Here is a 26,853-nt window from a genome sequence, read left to right on the forward strand (position 1 = left end):
TACTGACCATGGTATCACTGTGCTCAATTGGCCTGCCAACTCTCCTGACCTGAACCCCATCGAGAATCTGTGAGATATTGTGAAGAGAACGTTGAGAGACTCAAGACCCAACACTCTGGATGAGCTAAAGGCCGCTATCGAAGCATCCTGGGCCTCCATAAGACCTCAGCAGTGCCACAGGCTGCATTGAAGCAGTCATTTCTGCAAAAGGATTCCCGACCAAGTATTGAGTGCATAACTGTACATTATTATTTGAAGGTTGACGTTTTTTGTATTAAAAACACTTTTCTTTAATTGGTCGGAAGAAATATGCTAATTTTGTGAGATAGGAATTTTGGGTTTTCATGAGCTGTATGCCACAATCATCCGTATTAAGACAATAAAAGACCTGAAATATTTCAGTTAGTGTGCAATGAATCTAAAATATATGAATGTTAAATTTTCATCATGACATTATGGAAAATAATTAACTTTATCACAATATGCTAATATTTTGAGAAGGACCTGTAGATGTCATGTGGTCCACACTCCTTACCAGTTGGTGGCGGTAATACCTCCTTCAGTTGTTTGCCAACCACCGATATAAGAAGAAGTCGACGAAGAAGAAGAAGGAGAAGAAGAAGAAGAAGAAGCAGTAATGAACACAAGTGAATTTGACGCACGAAGAAGAAGCCAGCCGGCGGTGGGCGGGACGTAGAAGAAAGAGGAGCTAGCTGTTAGCCGCTAACTACCCGGTGCTGCTCGCAAGGTTGCTCTACGTCTATACATCAACATGGTCCAATTAGTGGGTTCCCTCCTAAAAGAGCTGGCTGACTCCCTGTCCAGTTGCAAGGTTCTGGTGGTGGGAGCGGGAGGAATCGGCTGCGAGCTGCTGAAAAACTTGGTCCTCACCGGGTTCAAGAACATTGATGTGGTCTGTCCCGTTTCTGTTTGATGCTAGCAGCTAGCTAGGTCTTTGTGTTGCTGGGGGATGTGCGGGTTACTACTATTTTCTGAGGCGTGGGTTTCAGAGATGAAAGGGTTTCTGGAGGTAGAGTATCTGCATTAGTGTGTGTTAAGACCCAGGGATGGAGCTGTATAAATATGAGCCGAAGCTCAGGGTTTTATTCGGGAGTATTTGGCGCCATTATTGCTGCTAACTTAGCCAGTCTTTGTTTTGTGGCTCACTGACCGGTGAGATGATTTAATTACTGGAAAGACAACATATGTCCACAACACGGGGAGAGAAGCCTTTCTGTTTAAGACTAGGGTTGGCAAAGTGGGCATTTATTAACTAATATTATACTGGTAATAATGAGAAAAGCCTTGACTAACAGTCATGCAGCCAACCAAGAACCATGAACAGAGGAGTCAAAACAGATGAACAGTTGAAAGAATGGCAGCAGAGATGAATTTCCAGTTTTAAACAGTTTGAGAACAACGAGATTTTTACAACATTAGTCCTTTAGCTCATGTGGTTATTTATTATTGCTCCTTGTTAAAATCAACACCAAAGGAAAAACAAAGTACTAGTCTGTTTGTGTAGTTTTCGTTGATCACTATAATCCTTCATCAGTCCAAGAGAGACGTAAAGTGGTTACAGGCACTAAGCTCAAAAGAAAAAGGGTATCACAATAAATTGGGATATTGTTAATTAATTTTAGTAATTGAGTTAAAAAAAGTGAAACTTTTTACATTGTTTCATGATACATTGCAAGAATTTGTTACATTTTCATTGCATCTAATGAAAAATCCAAAATTCAGTATCTTGAAAATTCCTCCTGGAAAATGAAATCAGCATCTCCATCAAGGTTTTCTGCAGAGCGAAGCATGAATTGCTCTAAAGTTTCCTGGTAGATGGCTGCGCAGACGTTGGACTTTATTAAACATGATGGACCAACAGCAGCAGATGACATGGCTCCTTAAGTCATCATGGACTGAACCGCTTTGCATTCGCTACGGATCTGCGAAGCCTATCAGTTATTTAGTTAAGTTTGCTTACGAGAACAGTTGAGCAGCTCGAAATAACAGTCCAGGCTTGGTCTGCTTTGCTACATACAGACCAAGTGATGGCCATTTAAAGGAATCTGTTTACAAGAAGCTAATGAAGCAGATGTCTTTACAAATTAGACAGTATTACCAACTTTATGGAACTCGGGGGTTGCATTTTGGCTTGAGGTAGGATGGTTATATTTAGCCAATTATACCCACCTACATGGTCTCGTGTGCTAATTTTTCTTAATCAGACTGCTCCTTTCTGGGTGTTTAACTATCTATGAAGTAGTTCACCTGGGTATCAGGGGTCAGTAAGTCAGGGATCTTGAAGTACAATCTTCGAGGGCTAGAGCGACTTTGAGTTGTGCCTCTGCTCATTTGACTCAAACACATAGGGTCTGGTAAATGTGGGTGCATGGTAAGGTGGCAGTTAAGCCATTTGATTCAGTTGTGTTGGACAAGGGATGCAGCTAAAAGTTTCAAGATACTTGCCTTTGAGAACGGAAGTTACGCTGTAACTATGGTTCTGTGAATTCCTGGATGACTGCCAGTGGCAGTAAACAAAGTGGATATGTCTCCGCGCAGGTCGAGATTAAATGTAAACAAAGTCACGCACGTGACACGTAGCCCACCTGGGCGTGCGTCTATAAGTAGCACGTGGAAGGCTACGTTCGGTCTCTGGTATCTTCTCGCAGGGGCGAAGTTCCGAGTGACCAGTGTGACTGGCAGTCAACAAAGTGGATGACTTATGCCAGCAATGTCACGAGGAATGCAGTAGTCACCCACCTCTCAGTTAGTAGAAGGGGCCAGAGGCAGGATTGCCGAGGCCAGTATGGACTCATGTGCCACATTGAGGCGGTAGAAGCGTGCAAATGTGCACGGTGTTGCCCATGACGCCGCCGCGCAGATATCGCCCAGCGGCACGCCCCTTAGTGCCGTCCAGGACGTAGACACACTCCTGGTGAAATGGCACACAACACCAGAGGGGCAGCTGCCCCCACAGACTCATAAGCCAGCACAATAGCATCTACGACCCAATGCGACAGCCTGTGCTTAGAAAGGGCTCGCCCCCTGTTCTGTCCCCCGTGGCACACAAACAGCTGGTCCGACTGGCGAATAGCGCCTGTAGCCACCATGTACAGCTGCAATGCCCGGACCGGGCACAGCGTGTTAGCCAGCCTCTGTTCCTCGGACTGAAACAGGGGAGGGCAGTATGCCGCCAGTTCAATGGCTGTATTCACGTAGCCTGGGGGCAGAACCTTAGGGAGAAAGGCCATGTTCGGCCACAGCGTTACTCCGGACCCGCCTGCCTTCCAACGCAGGTGATGGCAAGTGCGTGGAGCTCACTGACCCACTTGGCAGTTGTTACCGCCAACAAAAAAGCAGTCTTAACAGACACCAGTTTCAATGGGGCAGCCCCCATAGGCTCAAAAGGTGACTCACTCAGGGCCTTCAACACCAGTGGGAGGTCCCATGCTGCCGCCGGTCTCCGTAACGGGGGGCGCAGCCTCCTTGCACCCCGGAGAAACTGTGACACCCAATAGTGTGTCCCCACTTGTCTGCCATCCACGACGTTGTGGCTGGTTGAAATGGCAGCCAGGTGCACCTTCAGGGTTGATGCTGCCCGTCTGGCATCCAATAGACCCTGCACGTACCTCGAAATATTATGCAGGGAACACGAAATTGGGTGAACTGCTCTGCGTCTGCACCACTCCGCAAAACGCTGCCAGCAACGGGCATAAGTCCTCAATGTGGAAGGAGCTCTGGCATTCTGCTGTGTCCGCTGAATGGAGGGCTCCAGATCCGTCTGGGGCTGCCAGCACCCCTCAGCGGCCACACCGTGAGGAGAAGATGGCCCGGAGACGGATGCCAAACCTTCCCCTCCAACTGATACAACAGGTTTGCCCCGACCGGGAGCCGCCATGGCTCCCCGTCCAGCAGACTGAGGAGCAGTGGGAACCAGACCCTCATGGGCCACTCAGGGGCCACCAATAGAACCTTCAGACTCGACGACCTCACTCGGTGGAGAGTGGGCAGAAGCAACGGAAGGGGGGAAAAGGCATACAGCAGGCCGGCTGGCCATGTGTTCGCTAGGGCATCCATCCCCAGTTGGGAGCTGGCCTCCGCCAGGGAAAACCACAAGGGGCAATGTGTACTGCTCCCTGAGGCAAAAAGGTCGACCTGGACCCTGCCGAACTGATCCCATATCCGTTGTACGACCTGAGGATGCAGCCTCCAATCCCCGGAGGGGAGCCTCTGTCGGGACAGATAGTCGGCCACAGAGTTCCTCGTCCCCGGTAGGTGCATTGCCCTGATGGAGGCGAAGCGAGGGTGTGCCCAGGTCCACAGCCTCCGGGCCTCCCTCAGGCACTGCAGTGATCTGGTCCCACACTGGTGGTTGACGTGGAACACTGCTGAGGTGCTGTCCGTCCTGATGAGCACGTGCTTGCCCTTGAGAAAGGGTGAGAAGTGCCTTAGCGCCAAATAAATCGTCTTGAGCTCCAGGACATTGATGTGCAGGGTTCCCTCCTGAGGCCCCCACAGCCCCTGGACGAACCTGCACTGCCACACTGCTCCCCATCCGAGAGGTGATGCGCCCGTAGTCACCACCTCCCGTCTTGCAGGGACCATACCGAGGGGGACCCCACGCTGCAGATATGCCCTGTCCCGCCAGTGACGGAGGAGCACTGTGCAGCCGGGTGTAACCCGCACCTTGACCTGCCGGTGCAACCTGGGGTCCATGTGGAGGCTGTTGAACCACCTCTGCAAGGGCCGTAGCAACCCCAGAGGAGTCTCCGCCACAGTTTGACTGGGGGTGCTGCCCCTGCCCGAAAAGACTGGAGCGGGGACTGAATCCTGTCCACCCTGTCCGGGGTCGGCTGAGCCAACATGGCCACTGAATCCAAGGCCATGCCGATAAAGACCACCTGCTGGGCCGGGATGAGAGAACTCTTCTGATAGTTCACTGCTATCCCCAGTGCTCTGATGTGGGCCAGGACCTTTGACGTCGCCCGATTTGCCCCGCCAGAGGAGGGGACACAGATGAGCCAGTCATCCAAATATGGCAGGATCTTTAATCCTGACAGACACAGAGGGCTCAGGACCGCCTTCATGCACCTTGTGAAAATAACACCCACGCATCCTTGCAGATGGTTTCCCAATAGGCCAGGCGCCGTTGTGAAAACCTCCCCTGCTTCGGCCTCTGGGGCGGCGCCGGCTCCTGTCCGGGCCCCCCAGAGCCCCGCGAGGTGGTGCCTGTTCCACCCCGGGCTGCTGCCAAGCTCCTGCCACAGCGCGGCTCCGCTGCGCAAACTGTGCGGGAGTGGCGGTTCGATACTTACGCCGCGGTTCCCGCATGTCACGTCTCCTGGGTTGCGGAGCAGGGGTCCCATGGCCCCGCTGCGACCACCCCAAGCTTCAGGGGCCTGGCTGGACTGCCGACGGCGCTCCAATGCCCTCTCGGCATCCGGTCCAGACATCTGGCCCGTTATCACCGGCAGCCTCCACAAGCTCTGCCTACAGTCATCCGAGATCGGGGCCTGTGCCAACCAGACCTGGCGTCGGGTGACCACCAGGCGACCGAGTTCCCTGGACATGAGTCCAAAGGCCTGGACAGCTGCGTCATTTGTGTCGCCCAGTGCTGCTCCCGCCATGCCCGGCTGCAGCATCTGGGACTGTGCCAACAGGAGGACAGAGAGGGAATTGCCAATACGTGCCATAAGAGCCGCAATGTCGTAGGCACGGCACAAGAAGTCTTCCGACACTGGGCGCTTGGACAGCGGGCCCTCTCCCTGAGCGCCTCATCTGGGGAAAGAACCAGTGAAGCGATGCAGTGATCCACAGGGGGCATACGGTCCAGACCATGATCCCCAGGATTGCGCATGCACGCCAGGATCCGTGCGTCTCGACCATGGTGGGAGAAGCTTCTAGGATCCCTCCAGCAGCGCTGAAGCTCTTCCAGGAAGGCCGGCGATGGTGGTCCCTCGAACGGAGGGGCTGTCGGAGCCCGGCGAAAAAACAGGTTTCCCGTTGGCCGGGCCACGGGTGCATCGTCCAGGTCAACCTTGGCCAAGGCTGCCAAAATAATTGCCCGTAGCGGGCATGGCTCCTCCCCTGGGCCAGAGCTAACTGAACTCCTAAGGGAATTACCTAAGCCATCATTCCCTCCAATACTCCCCCTCCCGATCCCAAGGATCTGGGAAGGGGTCCTTGAGGGACTGGAACTCTGACTTGGAGGCCCTCACAGAGATTCCATCATCTTCCAGGTCCTCCCCCGACTCCCAAGCGGCTGCTGCTTGGAAGGCAGGCGTGGGTTCTGGGGCCTTGAGTAGAGCCTTGAGCTGCTCCACCTCAGCCCTCAAAGAGTCCACTTCCAGCCGAGATGGGCGCTCCAGCCGAGGCCTCTTCCTCCGTGGGCTGCGGCATTCTTCCACTGGCGCATCCCCCCGCCTCCCGGAACATGGTTGAGGCATCCCTGAGGGTGGCAGCTCGCCCATGAAGAGGAGATTCTCCACCTGATGTAGCCTGTTCTCTCTAACAGGCAACGGCAAAATGCTGCAGTTCATACATGGGTCCGTCAGAGCTTCCCTGAGATGACCCACGCCCAGGCATTTGGGGCACAGATCATGTCCGTCCTCTACCTGTAGAGGAACCCCACATGAAGCGCACGCCAGCATCCCGATCACAGACTTGGGAAATGCAGGCAGGCACCAGGCCAACTGAGCCAGGACTTCAATAGAACTGAAGAACGCGATCAGAGGCCTCTTTTTAATCCACTGCTTCTCAATACAGACACGAGCCAGGCAATCTGAGCGAGAACTGTGCAGCACAGAACGCAGTCAGAACATCCAGCTTCCACTCACCTGAAAACTGCAGCTGTCCGCTCCTCCCCACCCCGGTCTCAACAGGGGAAAAGAAGCGACAGCATCAAGCTTCCGGCTACTGGAATTCTGCTAACACAGAAACAGAGAAATGTCAACCACAGCCTTAGAGGGCTACAAAGAGCACTCCGACAAAAAAGTCACAGGCAGGATGATGCCGACTCAAACAAACCGTGTGCTTACCTTTAAACGGACTTATAGGAGCGACCAACCTGTGAAACACGCAACGGTTGACAGCGAGAAGATCAAAGAGACCGAACGTAGCCTTCCACGTGCTACTTATAGACGCACGCCCAGGTGGGCTACGTGTCTCGTGCGTGACTTTGTTTACATTTAATCAGAATCAGAAAAGCTTTATTGCCAAGTACGTTTTTGGACATACAAGGAATTTGTTTTGGCGTAGTCGGTGCAATACAATACAAATTAAACAGTATAAACATATCTACAATATAATATAAATATATGTGCACAGTTTTAAGTGAGTGAGAGTAAATATAAAGCAGTATAAGATGCAAGAGCAATACAACAGTGCAGGTGATCATTGTGCAAGTAAAGCAGGAGTCCAAGCTGAGCATTAATGTAACGCATAGAGTTACAGGTTACAGGTGTCCTGTCAGCAAAAAAAAAATGGGGGGGGGGAATGTCAGGGTGGTTTCCGGGCTTTGTTAACCAGGCTGGTGGCAGATGGGAAAAAACTGTTCTTGTGGCGTGAGGTTTTGGTCCGGATGGACCGCAGCCTCCTGCCAGAGGGGAGAGTTTCAAAGAGTCTATGACCGGGGTGGGAGGGATCAGCCAGAATCTTCCCTGCCCTCTTCAGGGTCCTGGAGGTGTACAGTTCCTGGAGCGACAGTAGACTGCAGCCAATCACCTTCTCAGCAGACCGAATGACACGCTGCAGCCTGCCCTTATCCTTGGCTGTAGCAGCGGCGTACCAGATGGTGATGGAGGAGGTGAGGATGGACTCAATGATGGCTGTGTAGAAGTGCACCATCATAGTCTTTGGCAGGTTGAATTTCTTCAGCTGCCGCAGGAAGAACATCCTCTGCTGGGCTTTCTTGATGAGGGAGCTGATGTTTGGCTCCCACTTGAGATCCTGGGAGATGATGGTTCCCAGGAAGCGGAAAGATTCCACAGTGTCAATTGTGGAGTCACAGAGGGTGATGGGGGCAGGTGGGGCTGGGTTCCGCCTGAAGTCCACAACCATCTCCACAGTCTTTAGAGTGTTGAGCTCAAGGTTGTTCTGGCTGCACCAGTCCAACAGATGGTCCACCTCCCATCTGTACGCAGACTCGTCACCATCAGAGATGAGTCCGATCAGGGTGGTGTCGTCCGCAAACTTCAGAAGATTGACAGACTGGTGACTGGAGGTTCAGCTGTTGGTGTACAGGGAGAAGAGCAGAGGAGAGAGAACACAGCCTTGGGGGGGAAAAGGTGCTGATGGTCAGGGAGTCAGAGACGTGCTTCCCCAGCCTCACGCGCTGCTTCCTGTCAGACAGGAAGTCAGTGATCCACCTGCAGGTGGAGTCGGGCACACTCAGCTGGGAGAGCTTCTCCTGTAGCAGAACTGGGACGATGGTGTTGAAGGCAGAGCTGAAATCCACAAACAGGATCCTGGCATAGGTTCCTGTGGAGTCCAGGTGCCGGAGGATGAAGTGAAGGGCTAGGTTGACTGCATCATCTACAGACCTGTTGGCTCTGTAGGCAAACTGCAGGGGGTCCAGGAGGGGGTCGGTGATGTCTTTTAGGTGTGAGACCACAAGGCGCTCAAAGGACTTCATCACCACAGAGGTCAGGGCGACGGGTCTGAAGTCATTAAGCCCTGTGGTCCTTGGCTTCGTGGGAACAGGGACGATGGTGGAGGACTTGAAGCAGGCTGGCACATGACATGTCTCCAGTGAGGTGTTAAAAATGTCTGTGAAGACTGGAGACAGCTGATCAGCGCAGTGCTTCAGGCTGGCTGGTGAGACAGAATCCGGACCAGCAGCTTTCCGGGGGTTCTGTCTCCTGAAGAGTTTGTTTACGTCCCTCTCCTGGATGGAAAGAGCCGTCCTCGGTCTGGGTAGGGGGCTGGTGGGTGGGAACTTCAGGGTGGGGGTTGGAGATGCCTCCCCTCTTGAGGTTGGGGAGGTGGGGGTGGTGGATTGTGGCTGCAGCTGTTGGGGGGCGTCGTGGGGGATGGTTGCTGGACTGTCCCTTTGTCTTTCAAAGCGGCAGTAGAACTCGTTCAGGTCGTTGGCGAGGCGTCGGTCGTTGATGGAGTGGGGGGCTTTCGGCTTGTTGGTGATTTGCTTGAGCCCTTTCCAGACAGACGCAGAGTCGTTGGCTGAGAACTGGTTTTGGAGCTTCTCAGAGTACAGTCGTTTGGCCTCTTTCACTGCCTTGCCAAACTTGTACTTTGCCTCTCTGTATATGTCTTTGTCCCCACTCCTGAAGGCCTCTTCCTTATCCAGTCTTAACCTTCTGAGTTTAGCTGTGAAACAGGGTTTGTCGTTGTTGTAACTCACCCTGGTGCATGATGGTACACAGCTGTCCTCACAGAAGCTGATGTAGGAAGTCACAGCCTCTGTGTACTCGTCCAGACTGTTGGTAGTAGTCCTGAACACATCCCAGTCTGTACAGCCTAAACACGCCTGGAGATTCTCCACAGCCTCACTGCTCCACTTCCTTGTCGTCCTCACAACAGGTTTGCAGAGCTTTAGTTTCTGTCTGTATGCAGGAATCAGGTGGACCATGATGTGGTCGGATTGGCCCAGTGCAGCACGTGGGACGGCGTGATAAGCGTCTCTGATGGTGGTGTAACAGTGATCCAGAATGTTGTCCTCTCTGGTCGGACATTTAATAAACTGTCTATATTTGGGGAGTTCGTGGGTCAGATTACCTTTGTTAAAGTCACCAACGACGATTACTAAGGAGTCCGGGTTGGTCCGCTCCACACTCAGTATCTGGTCGGCGAGCATGCGCTGTGCGACCTGCACGTTAGCTTGCGGCGGGATGTAAACACCGACCAGGATGAACGAAGCGAACTCACGGGGGAATAGAAAGGCTTACAGTTTATGATGAAGGCTTCCAGGTCTGGAGAACAGTGCTGCTGAATCACTGTCACGTCGTTGCACCAACCACTGTTGAGGTAAAAACAGATTCCTCCACCTTTCGCTTTGCCGGAGAGTTCCGTGTTTCTGTCCGCTCTGTAGAGCTGGAATCCTGCCAGCTGCAGCGCAGAGTCCGGTATTAATCCACACAGCCACGTCTCTGTGAAGCACAAAACTGCAGATGAATAAAAGTCCCTGTTTTTCCCCAACAACAGTTGTAGTTCCTCAATTTTGTTGGGAAGTGAGTTAGAGATAAATATTCCAGGTAACGGTGTTCGTAGTCCACGCTGGCGAAGTCGTACCAGCACCCCAGCCCGTTTCCCTCTCTTCCGGCGTTTCACCTCGTGAACAAAGGTGAGCGCACCTTTGACCAGAATGTCCAAAAATTCCAGAACAGTAGGCAGAAAAGTTGGAAATAACTCCTCTGGTGTAGTAGCCCTGATGTTCATGAGTTCTTCTCTGGTGAGAGAACTCCGGGTACCATCACAGAAGACCGTTTTAAAGCAAAAAACAAAACAATGCGCACCAACACGCCGAGGCGACCATCTGCGGCGCCATCTTGGTATTAAAAAAAAAACACAAGGAGACATATCCACTTTGTTTACTGCCACTGGCAGTCAGGAAGGAATGAAACAGAACTAGAGTTTGTGACCCTTCAGCAGGTGTTGCAGTTCAGCTTCGAGGAGGAGAAAATAGAAAAATAACTTTAAACTTGTTTGCATCCAGAAAGCTGATCTAAAAACCAGGTGCTAATTGGTTTGTGTGTATAAAATCAGCAGAACAGCGGGCATAAACTTTTTAGCGTGTTTGCCTTCATGATGCAAAACATGATAATGACTCAAACGTGCAAATTTATGAGTGGAGGATATGCAAATGTAATCCCTTTCCACCTGCAATGTAATTTATCAAACCTAAAACAAATTGTTGTGCTGTTTTAGCATCTAGATTTAGCATGTTTGAGATGAGGGTACTAACCGGCAGCAAAAATGTCTGCTATCACTGTGGCCAGAAGGAGGTGTAGGTGGAATGACGGAGAATCGTCTGTACATGTGTCAACGGATCTGGGTTGTCAAAAAGAAAAATAGATGAGATTAGAGGATTCTATGGAGAATTATCTATCCTGTTAACTGTAATTGAACATCATGCAAAGGACCCGCTGTGATGCTGATAATATATTTAATAGAAAAGAAATAAAGACTTTATTATAAGGCAGATTCAATCCTTCATTTGCAAACTGGATGCTAAAATCAATTTATGATCAACTCCGAACTCTTCGAACACACTCAAAACAAAAAAAAACAGCGAGTCTCTGAAAATAATGAAAATTCAAGGGAGGCAAACCTCTAATAAATTAATAGACAAACATATTTGTCATTTTTATTGTTCATATTGATTGACCAGTTTGTAAGCTGCAACCATTGTGAGTTATGTGAAGAACACAGTTAACATGCTGTGCTCGCTCCTGTGGTGTTGTCCCAGACGCAGGACTAAACAACTGCTCCATCTGCGCACCGATGGTCCACACCTCTGCCCTCCTGCGCAATGGCCTGTAATCCAATATTTTGATTAAAGGTGAAGCAGGATTTAGCCCTGGCCTACTGGGTTTGTACGGACCACAAACCTGAAGCATCAGCTCACAGAACAACTTCAAATGAACGCAGAAGAGGAAAAGTCTCGTCTGGGCAGAGTCTGCAGTGAAAAACCTGCTGCTGTGACTAGCGACAAAAAGGTTAACAAACTGTAACAGTCACGAAAAGCAGGAGCAGAATGGAACAGAAGGGAAAAATCATTTAAAATTATTCAGAGCAACTACCCCTGCGTGTTTCAAGCTCCACAGCATTTGTTTGCATTTCCTTTTGTTCCTCTGGGGGCAGTAGCAGCCTGCCAGTAGCACACGCAATTTCCTCTTAAATAGGGCGGTCTGCACCTCTATTGCAACTGTAATCCATTGCAAGCACAATCTTTGACGATCGCGCGTCACACGCCCACTTATTGAACATGCAAATGTTTTTGTACAAGCAATTTGTTGCTCTTTATTTGGGATCTTTGAAGATCGGGGCCTTAGTCTGATTTCTGGAAGCTGACTCCACAACATGCACATGTCAAAGAAACTTACTTACTCGCTGATTCCTGCAGATTGACTTGGACACAATCGATGTGAGCAACCTGAATCGTCAGTTCCTCTTTCAGAAGAAACATGTTGGCAAGTCCAAAGCACAGGTATGTAAGCTGCAGAGAACTGGTGCTGCAGTGTTCTGTATGAGCTCACGTTATGGTCAACAACATACAGGTCCTTCTCAAAATATTAGCATATTGTGATAAAGTTCATCATTTTCCATAATGTCATGATGAAAATTTAACATTCATATATTTTAGATTCATTGCACACTAACTGAAATATTTCAGGTCTTTTATTGTCTTAATACGGATGATTTTGGCATACAGCTCATGAAAACCCAAAATTCCTATCTCACAAAATTAGCATATCATTAAAAGGGTCTCTAAACGAGCTATGAACCTAATCATCTGAATCAACGAGTTAACTCTAAACACCTGCAAAAGATTCCTGAGGCCTTTAAAACTCCCAGCCTGGTTCATCACTCAAAACCCCAATCATGGGTAAGACTGCTGACCTGACTGCTGTCCAGAAGGCCACTATTGACACCCTCAAGCAAGAGGGTAAGACACAGAAAGACATTTCTGAACGAATAGGCTGTTCCCAGAGTGCTGTATCAAGGCACCTCAGTGGGAAGTCTGTGGGAAGGAAAAAGTGTGGCAGAAAACGCTGCACAACGAGAAGAGGTGACCGGACCCTGAGGAAGATTGTGGAGAAGGGCCGATTCCAGACCTTGGGGGACCTGTGGAAGCAGTGGACTGAGTCTGGAGTAGAAACATCCAGAGCCACCGTGCACAGGCGTGTGCAGGAAATGGGCTACAGGTGCCGCATTTCCCTGGTCAAGCCACTTTTGAACCAGAAACAGCAGCAGAAGCGCCTGACCTGGGCTACAGAGAAGCAGCACTGGACTGTTGCTCAGTGGTCCAAAGTACTTTTTTCGGATGAAAGCAAATTCTGCATGTCATTCGGAAATCAAGGTGCCAGTGTCTGGAGGAAGACTGGGGAGAAGGAAATGCCAAAATGCCAGAAGTCCAGTGTCAAGTACCCACAGTCAGTGATGGTCTGGGGTGCCGTGTCAGCTGCTGGTGTTGGTCCACTGTGTTTTATCAAGGGCAGGGTCAATGCAGCTAGCTATCAGGAGATTTTGGAGCACTTCATGCTTCCATCTGCTGAAAAGCTTTATGGAGATGAACATTTCATTTTTCAGCACGACCTGGCACCTGCTCACAGTGCCAAAACCACTGGTAAATGGTTTACTGACCATGGTATCACTGTGCTCAATTGGCCTGCCAACTCTCCTGACCTGAACCCCATAGAGAATCTGTGGGATATTGTGAAGAGAACGTTGAGAGACTCAAGATCCAACACTCTGGATGAGCTAAAGGCCGCTATCGAAGCATCCTGGGCCTCCATAAGACCTCAGCAGTGCCACAGGCTGATTGCCTCCATGTCACGCCGCATTGAAGCAGTCATTTCTGCAAAAGGTTTCCCGACCAAGTATTGAGTGCATAACTGTACATGATTATTTGAAGGTTGACGTTTATTGTATTAAAAACACTTTTCTTTTATTGGTCGGATGAAATATGCTAATTTTGTGAGATAGGAATTTTGGGTTTTCATGAGCTGTATGCCAAAATCATCCATATTAAGACAATAAAAGACCTGAAATATTTCAGTTAGTGTGCAATGAATCTAAAATATATGAATGTTAAATTTTCATCATGACATTATGGAAAATAATGAACTTTATCACAATATGCTAATATTTTGAGAAGGACCTGTATGCCCATCTCTACGCTCATGTCTTCCTAGGTGGCCAAGGAGAGCGCCCTGCAGTTCTGTCCCAGTGCAAATATCACAGCCTACCATGACAGCATCATGAAGTGAGTTTTCCTTTTTTAAATAAAAATCTGAAGAAATTCTCATCAATAAGCCGTATTACATACCTGATGATGCATGTTTCTGATGAGTTTTGTTTTTATTCTTTCTTTTTCAACAGTCCTGATTACAATGTGGAATTCTTTAGACAGTTCATGCTAGTGATGAATGCTCTGGATAACAGAGGTAACCTAATATGAGATTATTTTGTAATTATCTTTCCCTGTAAACTGGATTCAGATGATTGAAATAAAAGTGTTCCTCCATAGCTGCCCGTAACCATGTTAACAGGATGTGCCTGGCAGCTGATATTCCTCTGGTAGAGAGCGGCACCGCAGGGTACCTTGGACAGGTCACCGTCATCAAAAAGGTAAACGTGGACACATTTTATTGCAACGAAAACAGAAGGTCTTCATGCAATTTTAATTTCTCATTCTCTTTATTAACACCAGGGAATGACAGAGTGCTATGAGTGCCAACCAAAGCCAGCCCAGAAGACCTTCCCAGGATGCACCATCAGAAACACACCATCGGAGCCCATTCACTGCATCGTCTGGGCGAAATATCTCTTCAAGTAAGACTCACATTTTATTAAGAATGACCCATTTACACCTGTTGTTATAAACCCATCTGCATCCCTGTTTTCCATCTAGTTTGGAAATGAATTTGGATTTATAAAGTTTCTCAAACTATCCTGTTTCTGTATAGACATAATTTTAACACCCTTATTAAAAACCAGAGAGTGCTGTTTGTTGGTTGTGATTTTAGTGTTTGGTTTCTAGCCAGCTGTTTGGAGAAGAAGATGCAGATCAAGAAGTCTCACCAGACACTGCTGACCCAGAGGCTGCATGTGAGTCGGAGCTCAGAATCCGCCTTTTTTTGTCTTGTTCTCTTTAACCGTTCAGTGTTTTAAATATTGATGATCAGGAAGCGGCTAGACGGTTCTCCGTCAATCCTGAACTGAGAAAACTGTTTCTTTGTGAACAGGGAATCCCGAAGAGACAGCAGCTCGTGCCACGGCCTCGGAGAAGGATGGCGACATCAGGCGCGTTTCCACCAAGGAATGGGCCCGATCCACCGGATATGACCCGATCAAACTCTTCAACAAGGTAACAGACGCACTGTTCTGCTGTGCTGCATTGTTTCTTGGCATGGTGAGTTCATTGCATCCACTGCTGAAATGTTAGCAGATCTGAACCCAGCAATTTGATGCTGAAGCATGTATGTCAGCTTTATTTATCATTGCTGTGTTGGAGTCAGAGGTTTATGAAGGAGTATTAGGGCCACTTGGTGGAGTTTTTTTTACTATTACAGAATTAAGTTGAAATGTCAAAAATAAATCCAAAATGTTGAGAATAAAGTTGATATTTTGCAGAAAATACGGAATGCTAAAAGTGCTGCGTTCTTTTCAGACAGGTTGAATATATGTTGCATGTGTTTCCACAGAACGTTTATATGGTAAAATAAATTCTTTATTAAATCTTATTTAAGTAAAGTTTTAAGCTCAAGACCCCTCATGTACGAAAGAGTTTGCAGCTTTCTTTACTAAAAGTTTGCAGTATGGAGAAATTGTGAAACTTGCGGCGCACAAGAAGTCAGATGCACGAACCCGTGCGTAGACATGTCACCGCACACGTAGTCTTCATACATCCCAGTTAGCTGTGACTTGGGTGCAGCTGCACGCGGCGCTTAAGCCGCCCAGTCCCTGCCCATAAAAACAAACTCAAATTGTTATAAATATCTGGAAGGCACCAACCACGTGTCCAAATAACCATGGCAACGGAAGCGGTCAGTAAGGCAAGAAAGAAGAGATTCGCTGATAATAAAATACCGATTGCAGTGTCCGAGGTGGAGGCAGGAGGTTAAATGTTTTTAACACGGTAGGAGCTGAATTACGATCCTTGGCCGAAATAAAAATTATTTAGCCATTTGTGTCAAATCCGAACGGCGATATCTACAGTGGGGAGAACAAGTATTTGATACACTTTGCAGGATTTCCCACTTGCAAAACATGTGGACGTCTTTCATTTTGTCATAGGTACTCTTCAACTGTGATTGACAGAATCTAACAAAAATCTGGAAAATTGTGTGATTTTTTTTTTTTTTTTTTTTTAATAAATTTGCATTTTATTGCATAAGTATTAAATGCGTCAGAAAAACAAAACTTCATGTTTGGTACAGAAATCTTTGTTTGCAATTCCAGATATCAGGTTTACACACACTGCAGGAGGGATTTTGGGCCACTCCGCCATACAGATCTTCTCCGGGTCCTTCAAGTTTCAGGGCTGTCGCTGGGCAGAACGGACTTTCAGCTCCCTCCAAAGGTTTGGGTTCAGGTCTGGAGACTGGCTAGGCCACTCCAGGAGCTTGAGATGCTTCTTAGGGAGCCACTCCTTAGTTGGTCTGGATGTGTGCTTTGGGTCGTTGTCATGCTGGAAGACCCAGCTACGACCCATCTTCAATGCCCTTACTGGGGGAAGGAGGTTGTTGGCTAGATCTCCTGATACATGGTCCCATCCATCCTTCTTTCAATATGGTGCAGTCGTCCTGTCCTCTTTGCAGAAAAGCATCTCCATAGAATGATGTTTCCACCTCCGTGCTTCACGGTAGGTATGGTGTTCTTTGGGTTGTACTCATCCTCCTTCTTCCTCCAAACACGCCGAGTGGAGTTTAGACCAAAAAGCTCTATTTTTGTCTCATCAGACCACGTGACCTTCTCCCATTCCTCCTCTGGATCATCCAGATGGTCATTGGCAAACTTCAGATGGGCCTGGACATGCACTGGCTTCAGCAGGAGGACCTTGTGCGTGCTGCAGGATTTTAATCCATGGCGGCGTAGTGTGTTACTAATGGTCTTCTTGGAGACTGTGGTCCCAGCTCTCTTCAGGTCATTGACTAGGTCCTGCTGTGTAGTTCTGGGCTGATCCCTCACCTTCCTCATGATTACTGATGCCCCATGAGGTGAAATCTTGCATGAAGCTCCAGATCAAGGGAGACTGACCGTCATCTTGAACTTCTTCCGTTTTCTTCTAATTGCTCGAACAGTTACTGTCTTCTCACCGAGCTGCTTGGCTATTTTCCTGTAGCCCATCCCAGCCTTGTGCAGGTCTACTATTTTATCCCTGATGTCCTCACACAGCTCTCTGGTCTTGGCCACTGTGGAGAGGTTGGAGTTTGTTTGATTGAGTGTGTGGACAGGTGTCTTTTATACAGATAACGAGTTCAAACAGGTGCAGTTAATACAGGTAATGAGTGGAGAACAGGAGGGCTTCTTGGAGAAGAACTAGCAGGCCTGTGAGAGCCAGGATTCTTACTGGTTGTTGGGTGATCAAATACTTAGATCATGCAATAAAATAATAATTATAGCAGTATGAGTGCAGTCCATAGCTCTTAATACATGTAGAAACCAGCACCCTGCTGCAAATTGCATTATGATGTTTACCTTAATATGTGTGAACAATGTATGAATGAGGCCGGCCCACACGGCCGGCATGGCCCGGTTCAGGGTGATTGTTAAATACCCGACCTGAGAGTCAGCTCCCTCTGAAAAGCTCTGGTTGAAAGGACCTCAGCGTAGTGAGAACTTGAACTGGTACCAGGGACACTCAGTTCCTTCTGGGTTCCCTCTGTAACGCTGGGCAGTCTAAACCAGCTAATAAGCCATGCATCATCATGTACCAGCAGGTCAGTATAATCTCTGAAAACAACTTTCATCTGGGATTTCCTCCAGCTGTTAAAAGCTGCCATTTTTTTACGCAGCTATTTATGAACATGTGTGATTGTCTACAGCTTGTCCACTGTAGGAATCATCAAACCTGACTTGTTTAGAGTTAATCTGCTGACCCGACACCGTTTTCCTTAGATGATTCACATGCATTTTATGCTCCTCATCGCTCAGATCGATGCGCATTTTCATCTACAGGTGACAAAAACAGAGGAAGATTCACAGTTTATGTCCAACTGAGGTTGTTTCCATCTTTTTTAGGTGTTATTTAATGAGGCTAAATGTGTTTCAGTATAATCATACAGGTTCAAATCATAAAAGAGTGAAACTGAAAAAAACGTCGGGTTTGATGCTCCATGAATTAAATTAATCTGAATGGAGTCATATTTCAGTGGATTTAGGGAAGTTTCTGTAGTTTGTTATTGTCGATTGAAACAGTTTGCGTGGATTACGGGAAACTTTCACACAACGTACTTTTGTACTGAGTTGTGGGTAATACAATGCGCCGCAAGGTGTTTGTGTTACATGAGGCCCCAGAACTTTGCTCTGGTGTCATTTTTGTCTTAATTGTTGATCTACTTTTTCCACTTTTTTTCTCATAATTTTCTGTTTAATGTTAAATTAGTGAAGCAAGAATAAAAACTTCCTCTATTTCTTTTTTCTCCAAGTGACCCTAAAACTCCGTCGTAGAGCTTTAATGATGATAGTTTTGGTTTTATTTGGGATCACAGTTCAATAAAATGTCCCGTTAGGAAGAGGATGTGCAGATTTCCCCCTTGTAAGGACACCAAATCGGCCCTGAAACCTCAGAGGATTTGTGATTCTGAGGTTTATTGCTTTGACTGGAACTTGCAGACTGATGAATGACTTTAATTATCTTTAGTTCATAAATATATCTGACATCACTATAAAGGAGGGAAGAGCTGACGGGGAACGTTTGTTTGGTAAAACTGACAGATATGGTTTCTGTAGCTCCAGATATCTTGATTAAAGAGACTTCTAATCAAACTGCCTGCAGAAACAGAACCTCGTTTTTCGTCTCTAGGAGGATTATACGTATTCACCGATAGTTTACCAGAAGCGTGGAGACTTTAAGGTCACTGAAATCTGTGTTGCTTTCGAATGTTATCAGCTCTGAACTGCAGTAACATCTCCGCTGTGATTGGCTCTTCTCCAAAGCTCTTCAAAGATGACATCATGTACCTCCTGACCATGGACAAGCTGTGGAAAAAGAGGAAAGCTCCCACTCCTTTGGACTGGCAGCAGCTGGAGAACAGTGGTATGTTCTCATAGTTCTTGTTCCTGAGAATTAAGAAAAATTACTTTCCTGGCTTTAGGTTGAAGCACATTTATGGTTTTATTAGGTTAAAAGTTACTTGGGTCAAAAGTCAGCATTTAAAGATTTTACCATATACAGGTCCTTCTCAAAATATTAGCATATTGTGATAAAGTTCATTATTTTCCATAATGTCATGATGAAAATTTAACATTCATATATTTTAGATTCATTGCACACTAACTGAAATATTTCAGGTCTTTTATTGTCTTAATACGGATGATTTTGGCATACAGCTCATGAAAACCCAAAATTCCTATCTCACAAAATTAGCATATTTCATCCGACCAATAAAAGAAAAGTGTTTTTAATACAAAAAACGTCAACCTTCAAATAATCATGTACAGTTATGCACTCAATACTTGGTCGGGAATCCTTTTGCAGAAATGTCTGCTTCAATGCGGCGTGGCATGGAGGCAATCAGCCTGTGGTACTGCTGAGGTCTTATGGAGGCCCAGGATGCTTCGATAGCGGCCTTTAGCTCATCCAGAGTGTTGGGTCTTGAGTCTCTCAACGTTCTCTTCACAATATCCCACAGATTCTCTATGGGGTTCAGGTCAGGAGAGTTGGCAGGCCAATTGAGCACAGTGATACCATGGTCAGTAAACCATTTACCAGTGGTTTTGGCACTGTGAGCAGGTGCCAGGTCGTGCTGAAAAATGAAATCTTCATCTCCATAAAGCTTTTCAGCAGATGGAAGCATAAAGTGCTCCAAAATCTCCTGATAGTTAGCTGCATTGACCCTGCCCTTGATAAAACACAGTGGACCAACACCAGCAGCTGACACGGCACCCCAGACCATCACTGACTGTGGGTACTTGACACTAGACTTCTGGCATTTTGGCATTTCCTTCTCCCCAGTCTTCCTCCAGACATCTGGCACCTTGATTTCCGAATGACATGCAGAATTTGCTTTCATTCCGAAAAAAGTACTTTGGACCACTGAGCAACAGTCCAGTGCTGCTTCTCTGTAGCCCAGGTCAGGTTCTGCCGCTGTTTCTGGTTCAAAAGTGGCTTGACCTGGGGAATGCGGCACCTGTAGCCCATTTCCTGCACACGCCTGTGCACGGTGGCTCTGGATGTTTCTACTCCAGACTCAGTCCACTGCTTCTGCAGGTCCCCCAAGGTCTGGAATCGGCCCTTCTCCACAATCTTCCTCAGGGTCCGGTCACCTCTTCTCGTTGTGCAGCGTTTTCTGCCACACTTTTTCCTTCCCACAGACTTCCCACTGAGGTGCCTTGATACAGCACTCTGGGAACAGCCTATTCGTTCAGAAATGTCTTTCTGTGTCTTACCCTCTTGCTTGAGGGTGTCAATAGTGGCCTTCTGGACAGCAGTCAGGTCGGCAGTCTTACCCATGATTGGGGTTTTGAGTGATGAACCAGGCTGGGAGTTTTAAAGGCCTCAGGAATCTTTTGCAGGTGTTTAGAGTTAACTCGTTGATTCAGATGATTAGGTTCATAGCTCGTTTAGAGACCCTTTTAATGATATGCTAATTTTGTGAGATAGGAATTTTGGGTTTTCATGAGCTGTATGACAAAATCATTCGTATTAAGACAATAAAAGACCTGAAATATTTCAGTTAGTGTGCAATGAATCTAAGATATATGAATGTTAAATTTTCATCATGACATTATGGAAAATAATGAACTTTATCACAATATGCTAATATTTTGAGAAGGACCTGTATTTATGAAGGAGTCAAAGTTCCTTTTGAACAAGAAGTTTGTTTCTGTCAGAAAGCCTGGTTTCTTTACCTGCACCATTTACTCACATCATTGTTGTTCTGTCATTATCTCAGGACATGCTCAGGGGGAGAGTCCCACAACTTCCGGGTTGAAGGACCAGCAGGTTCTGGATGTTTGGGGGTACTGCCAGCTTTTCCAGCACAGCGTGGAAAGTCTGCGCTCACAGCTGCAGGAGAAGGGCGAGGGTGCCGAGCTCGTCTGGGACAAAGTAAAAACTCAAACTGTGAAGGAGGAAGCAGCATTTTTCTGTTACACTAGAGGGAAGCTACCGCTGTACAATTTCCTCCTCTTTACATACAGATCATTTGTTCTGTTTAGTTCAACTGTCAAGAATGGATAGTAGTGTTGGGTATATTGCTTAGAATTATTACAGAATATCACCTTTTAAATACTTAAACCTGAAAACTTTGTGCTGATTAAATCCTTCATTTCCCCCCTGATGTCAGGATGACCCTCCAGCCATGGACTTTGTTACTGCAGCATCAAACCTGCGAATGAACATTTTCAGCATGAACATGAAGAGCCGCTTCGATGTAAAATGTACGTTTTTATGTCTGGCTGCAGGAAATGGCTTCTCTAGAGCTTCACAATGTATCAGGAATACACAGTCATCGCAGCATTAATGTGTACAATAATAATATGACTAAAGACTGACTTGAATGCAGTGATTGTTTGCTTATATATTCCAGTGAATACATATTTTTCCATGCCAATAAGATATTCAGCCTGTTGGATGCAGTAGATTTCCACACCTGACACAAATTAGTGTCCAAAGTGCTCAAAGTAAGAGTGCTGCAAGCACTCCTAACATACAAACAGATGAGTGGGGAAAATGTGAATTTAGAGCATGATGATATTTACCAGTAAAAATGATTTTCTGCTTTCATGCAGCCCTAGTTCAGAGCTTCACTCAAACAGTTGATTTCTTTCAGCTATGGCAGGAAACATCATCCCAGCTATCGCCACAACCAACGCTGTCATTGCAGGACTCATCGTGCTGGAAGGACTGAAGATCCTCTCTGGAGAGCTGGAATCCTGCCGCACGGTTGGTTCAGGAGGACTAAATATGATTACGTTTCAAAACTTGTGTGTAGCTTTGTTGGGAGCTCGGGATAATTTTGGGTTTCAGTCTTCTCGGTGTGTTGAGCTCAGCTAAGGGTTTCATTTTTATTTTATTCAGTTAACTGTAATTATCCTTTCTTCATTAACTACTTGTTAAAGAGAAGGTAAACTTCAATTCTTTCATATTTCATAGCAATGTGCTAAGGACCTTCAATAATAAAATAACTACTCTGGGAGGTGCTTATGAAATCTGCAGAATTAGTTTTCTGTCATCTTCTCAAAAGATTTCTGATCAGTCATATGGATCCAGCTAGAACATAGCCAGAAACTCTTGTTGACCAACAGGCCAGAAGACATTTATGAAAATGTTGCCCAGATTAAATCCCACTTAACCACCAGCTTCAGAGACATGAGGACGACATTAAAGTCGATGTTCTGTGAGAACTGCAGAGAAACATTTCTTTTCCATGGAAAACTTTACATTCGTTCATTTACAGACTTTACTGCTTTCATTCATTCTATTAGTTCTGTTTCTAGTATTTAAAACCCAAATCCCAGCAGTTTGTGTTGATCATATTTTCCTCATGTTTTATCAATCTTAATGTTTGGTTTTGTTCCTCTTATAATAAATCATTTAAAAATGGTGGTAGGTTAACTCCAGCTGCTCAGAGTTCAACTCATAACACGTCTCGTGTAGATTCTATTTGATCTTGTGTGGAAAAAACCTACTGCTTCAGAAAGATGGCGCCTTCCTTGAATGGTGTCGATAACTAGAGCGCACCTCTGCTTTCCTGACCTCTGAGCCACACAAGACAGCTGGTTGTTGTTTGGAGGAGACGTCCGGTTCCGCGCTGAGACACAACGAGAGCCGGACTGTCATTGTAAAACCCCACAAACACTTACTGTTAGTAAAATCCAGATTTGTTCATGTGCATAGCCTGTAATACAGGTCTGCAAGCTGCCCACCAAAATAAGCCATGGTTTAAAACATGGACGTTAGAGCAATGCATTATATAGAATAATCTTAATAAATCAAGAATGTGATTTTGAATTCTGTTGCTGTGTTACCACAGGCGGAGTTGTTTTCAGTTCTGTTGTGGAACATGCCGTTCTCTAATGATAAGGAGTTTAGAAACATTGGCAGGATGTCTGATGGGACTAATTTCTCTTCATGCAGGCTCTGGTTGGAGTGCAATAATTGTTGGCCAGTATAATCCAGGTGTTATGAAATGGCATTTTTGTGCTGATCTTATATTTAGCCAGTTGGACAGAGTCTCAGGGTAGCAGATGTTCACCAGACACAGATGACATTGCCTTAATTGCTGAATGTCACAGAGTGATAGAAGCACAGAGGAGAAAAAGGGGACTGAAGAAAATGGGCGTATATCGCAACTGATATCATCGCAATATTTTCTAATATTGTGCATCCCTGCTGGTGATCCTGTAATAACCCTGCATGCTGGAGTAGAACCAGATTCCTGTTTAGACTGCAGTGTCTTGATCATCTCTGTTTTCTGTTGGTTTACTATATTCCCTCTCATGCCCATCCTCTCCAGATCTTCCTGAATAAATGTCCGAACCTCAGAAAGAAACTGCTGGTGCCGTGTATTTTGGACAAGCCCAGTCTGAACTGCTACGTCTGCGCCAGCAAACCAGAAGTTACAGTTAAAGTCAACGTGCAAAAAACAACGGTTCTGTCTCTGCAGGACAAGGTAAATGACTGCACCAAACCGCCATAGAGTGGGTTTTCATCGCTGTACTGGCCTGATGGCACAGAATGATGCATCGCTGGTCTGATGCACTTGTTTTTACCCCTTGATTGGTTTTAATATTTCTGTTTAGATCCTAAAGGAACGGTTTGGCATGGTCGCTCCAGATGTTCAGATAGAAGACGGCAAAGGAACAATACTCATTTCCTCAGAGGAAGGAGAGACGGAAGGTAGGAAGGAACTAGAATACTGTTTAATTCAACACTTTAGAGTTCTAATCAGACCCACATAAAGCCTCAGTCACAGAACTCCAGTCCACAGAACCCAAACCAGCAGCTGTCCAACTACCTGGGCCAAAAACCACAAGACCCATGGTTTAAAAAGTCTTAAGTGTTGACTGTTGTTGGGTCAGAGACTGAGGAGCAGCACTTCTCAGTCCTGCATTTATAATCTGCACATTTTCTCTTCACAGCCAACAACAACAAATTCCTCTCTGACTTTGGGATTCGTAACGGCAGCCGTCTCCAAGCTGACGACTTCCTCCAAGACTACACGCTCCTCGTCAACGTTCTGCACACGTATGTTCCTCCATGCTTATAAGAGCAAGAATGTGATGCACTGCAAAATCTGACAGATCACTTTTTCTTCTTTTGAGATTTATTCTGAGTGAGCAGAAAATCTAAAATCTGGATCTTTGTTTGTTGGCAGTGAGGAGCTGGAGCGTGATGTGGAGTTTGAGGTGGTGGGGGAGGCTCCAGACAAAGCTCCTCCCCCTCAGAGCAACCAGGAGGAAGTTAACAGCATCACCAATGGCAACAAAGACTCCGCCCAGCCTTCTACGTCTTCTAAAGGTCAGCATCACCACAATCGGCCCAATTAAATTTTAAGAGGAGGTTACACATCCTGTTAAAACTGTTTTTGCTTTACAACAATAAAATTCATGCAAAGACATCAGTTGTAGGTTTTAAAACAAAGCTGGTGATACGATGTGCATTTCCAGAAATTATTTCATTTAGACATTTTCATGTTTTAATTCATTTTTAATGCATCTTATTGATGTTAACTGATATGATCTTGGATCTTAGCTGCAGCAGAAGATGATGACATCATGATAGTCGACTCTGATGAGGAGGGGGGTGCACCGTCCAGCTCTGCAGCGGCGACGACCAGCACTAAGAGGAAGCACCCGGACCCGGAGACCAGTGAAACCTCCACCAAGCGCCCACGGACGGACCCATCGGCTACAGCCGCTGCAACAGACGACGACGACGACATAATTGCTTTGGACTAAATCCGTCTGAATGACTGAATTCTTTGTGTTTGGCTTCAAACAGACACTAGGCTGAAATGAATAAACCACCAGTTCAATGAAGAACAATTTCATTTTTAGTCCCCTCCCCTTTTTGTGCTTTCATACCCACTTTCTGACATGACGCTGTAAATAGATTCATATTTTAACAAACTTTTGAAAATTCAGTAAAGTTTGCATATTTTTATTCATTTAAAGTTCTGAACTGCTTCTGTTGATGGTTTAAAAAGTGCTTTTTGTAATTTGTTTTATAAATGTACTGTATTTCTCATGCAACACAAGTCAGGGTGTTAGTGGAGGTCTCTGTAAAGGTGAAAAAAGAACATGTCAGCAGTGAAACGTGAAAGAGGTGAACAGGCAGGCGGGCCGAGGTGTCTGAAGTCGTGGTACTCCTGCCTGTAAATGCTGATGATGTCTTACGGGTTCGGTGATGCTCAACACTGACAGGTTCTGTCCAGTTTGTGCCATAAGGGTGTTGGTTTGCTACCTCTTTTCCCCAGTTAAAATGATTTTTCTGCAAAAATGTACCCATACATCTTTAACTTGGCCATACTGAGCCATTGGCTCCTGGAGAATCCAAACAAAAGTTACCTAGATATTGGTTTTTTGTTCAAGAGCTTTTTGGACCAGTTTGATGAAGACAATAAATACAACAGTTTCTGACCCTTTTTCCCAAGTTTGTCTTGTTCTGGGTCCTGTTGGGTTACAACGGTGTGATAACATTAGACCGTCCCATTAATATGAGCATGAATTTATTTGTGTAAATAACCCTTTAACCCCAAACGTATCATATTTGATAGATGAGTTTTTGAGACATCTACATCAGTGTAATATTTTCTTTCTTTGAACAATCTGATGTATACAATCGGACACATGTAGTGCACGGATAATCCACCAGGGGTCAGTAATAATGCATCAGAGGGCCTTCATTTGAGACATCAAAAGTGCCTGGTGTCAATGAGTGCCCACCAGTTTTTGTAACAATATTTTTGCCAGTTTTAAAAAAGCTAAGGTATGAAAAACTATGAAATTGTTACTGAAACTTCAATAGGAATATTTAATGAATTTATACAATGTAAAACTTTGTATTTCATAGCTTAGTTGTTAGGAAGACCTTGATGAAAATGCATCAAAATTGATACAAGATGAAAACATGGACCAGAGAAATGCAGAAGTCAATGAACTTACACCAACACAAGACACAACAACGAAGTCAACAAGAGGCTAAGTGAAAAGGGACGGCTTGAACTTCCAGATGTTGAACGATGAATGCATTGAGTAAGACTCAGAAGACAGGCTTGACTGGACACCATATATGTATTTCAAAGATTTTGCAACTGACGATATACTATTAAGTTGTAGAACAAACAAATCTGTATGATTTGTCTGCAGAAAGAAGGAAAGTCAATAAACACAATTGCTAAAGAAATGGAGAAATACTATTTTGAAGATGCTGTTGGAACTTGGCATGCAGGGAAGAGCAAAGTTAAGTTTGGCAGATCACTGTCCTCTCTAGAAGCAGGAGGAACACCTCCCCCCTGCAAGAGGCCAACCTCTACGGTGCCCCCTGATGTGAGAAAGGATGGCATTGACCTCAATACAGACTGTATATTTGAAAATGTTCTTGTATTTTTTATCATTATGGCTTGCAGCCAGTAAAATTATTGTATTTACAGAAATGATCTGTCATGACCTACAATAATGGGGAAGATTGCTAACTTCAGCGTCATCCAGCAGACAGTCATTGACACCCTCCATAAGGACGGTAAGCCACAAATGGTCATTGGCTGTTCAGATTGCTGTGTGCAAGCATATTGATGAGAAGTTGAGTGGAAGCATTGGTAGGTTAAGAGCTTTGGATGCATTATGAGGTAAACACCATTTAAAAGTTTGTAGGAGATGCCTGGACTGCAGCTGGAGTCAATGCTTCAAGAGTCACTACACACAGACCAACAGGACATGGGCTACAACTGTCACTGCTTGTGTGGAGCCACTCCTGAACCATCTTACCTGGGCTAAAGACATAAA

The 26,853-nt window shown here is 46.1% G+C and overlaps 1 protein-coding gene across 2 annotated transcripts; it reads left to right on the forward strand.

Moving 5' to 3' along the window:
• The first annotated feature begins 648 nt into the window (after positions 1 to 648).
• Positions 649 to 25,488, forward strand: uba2 (ubiquitin-like modifier activating enzyme 2). Of its 2 annotated transcripts, none has more exons than XM_047345533.1 (17): positions 649 to 913; positions 12,080 to 12,163; positions 13,872 to 13,942; positions 14,059 to 14,123; positions 14,207 to 14,307; positions 14,390 to 14,511; positions 14,720 to 14,787; positions 14,925 to 15,046; positions 18,841 to 18,940; positions 20,799 to 20,953; positions 21,192 to 21,285; positions 21,678 to 21,790; positions 23,364 to 23,519; positions 23,650 to 23,746; positions 23,989 to 24,094; positions 24,225 to 24,367; positions 24,602 to 25,488. In XM_047345533.1, the coding sequence occupies exons 1-17, from the start codon at positions 773 to 775 to the stop codon at positions 24,805 to 24,807; spliced, it is 1,944 nt and encodes a 647-aa protein (XP_047201489.1). In that variant the 5' UTR covers positions 649 to 772; the 3' UTR covers positions 24,808 to 25,488. The 2 variants fall into 2 exon arrangements, with proteins under 2 accessions (XP_047201489.1, XP_047201496.1); XM_047345540.1 differs by having other exon boundaries at positions 683 to 748.
• The last annotated feature ends 1,365 nt before the right edge of the window (positions 25,489 to 26,853 follow it).

This window comes from Girardinichthys multiradiatus, chromosome 2 (genome assembly GCF_021462225.1).
Source record: "Girardinichthys multiradiatus isolate DD_20200921_A chromosome 2, DD_fGirMul_XY1, whole genome shotgun sequence".
Taxonomy (NCBI): domain Eukaryota; kingdom Metazoa; phylum Chordata; class Actinopteri; order Cyprinodontiformes; family Goodeidae; genus Girardinichthys; species Girardinichthys multiradiatus.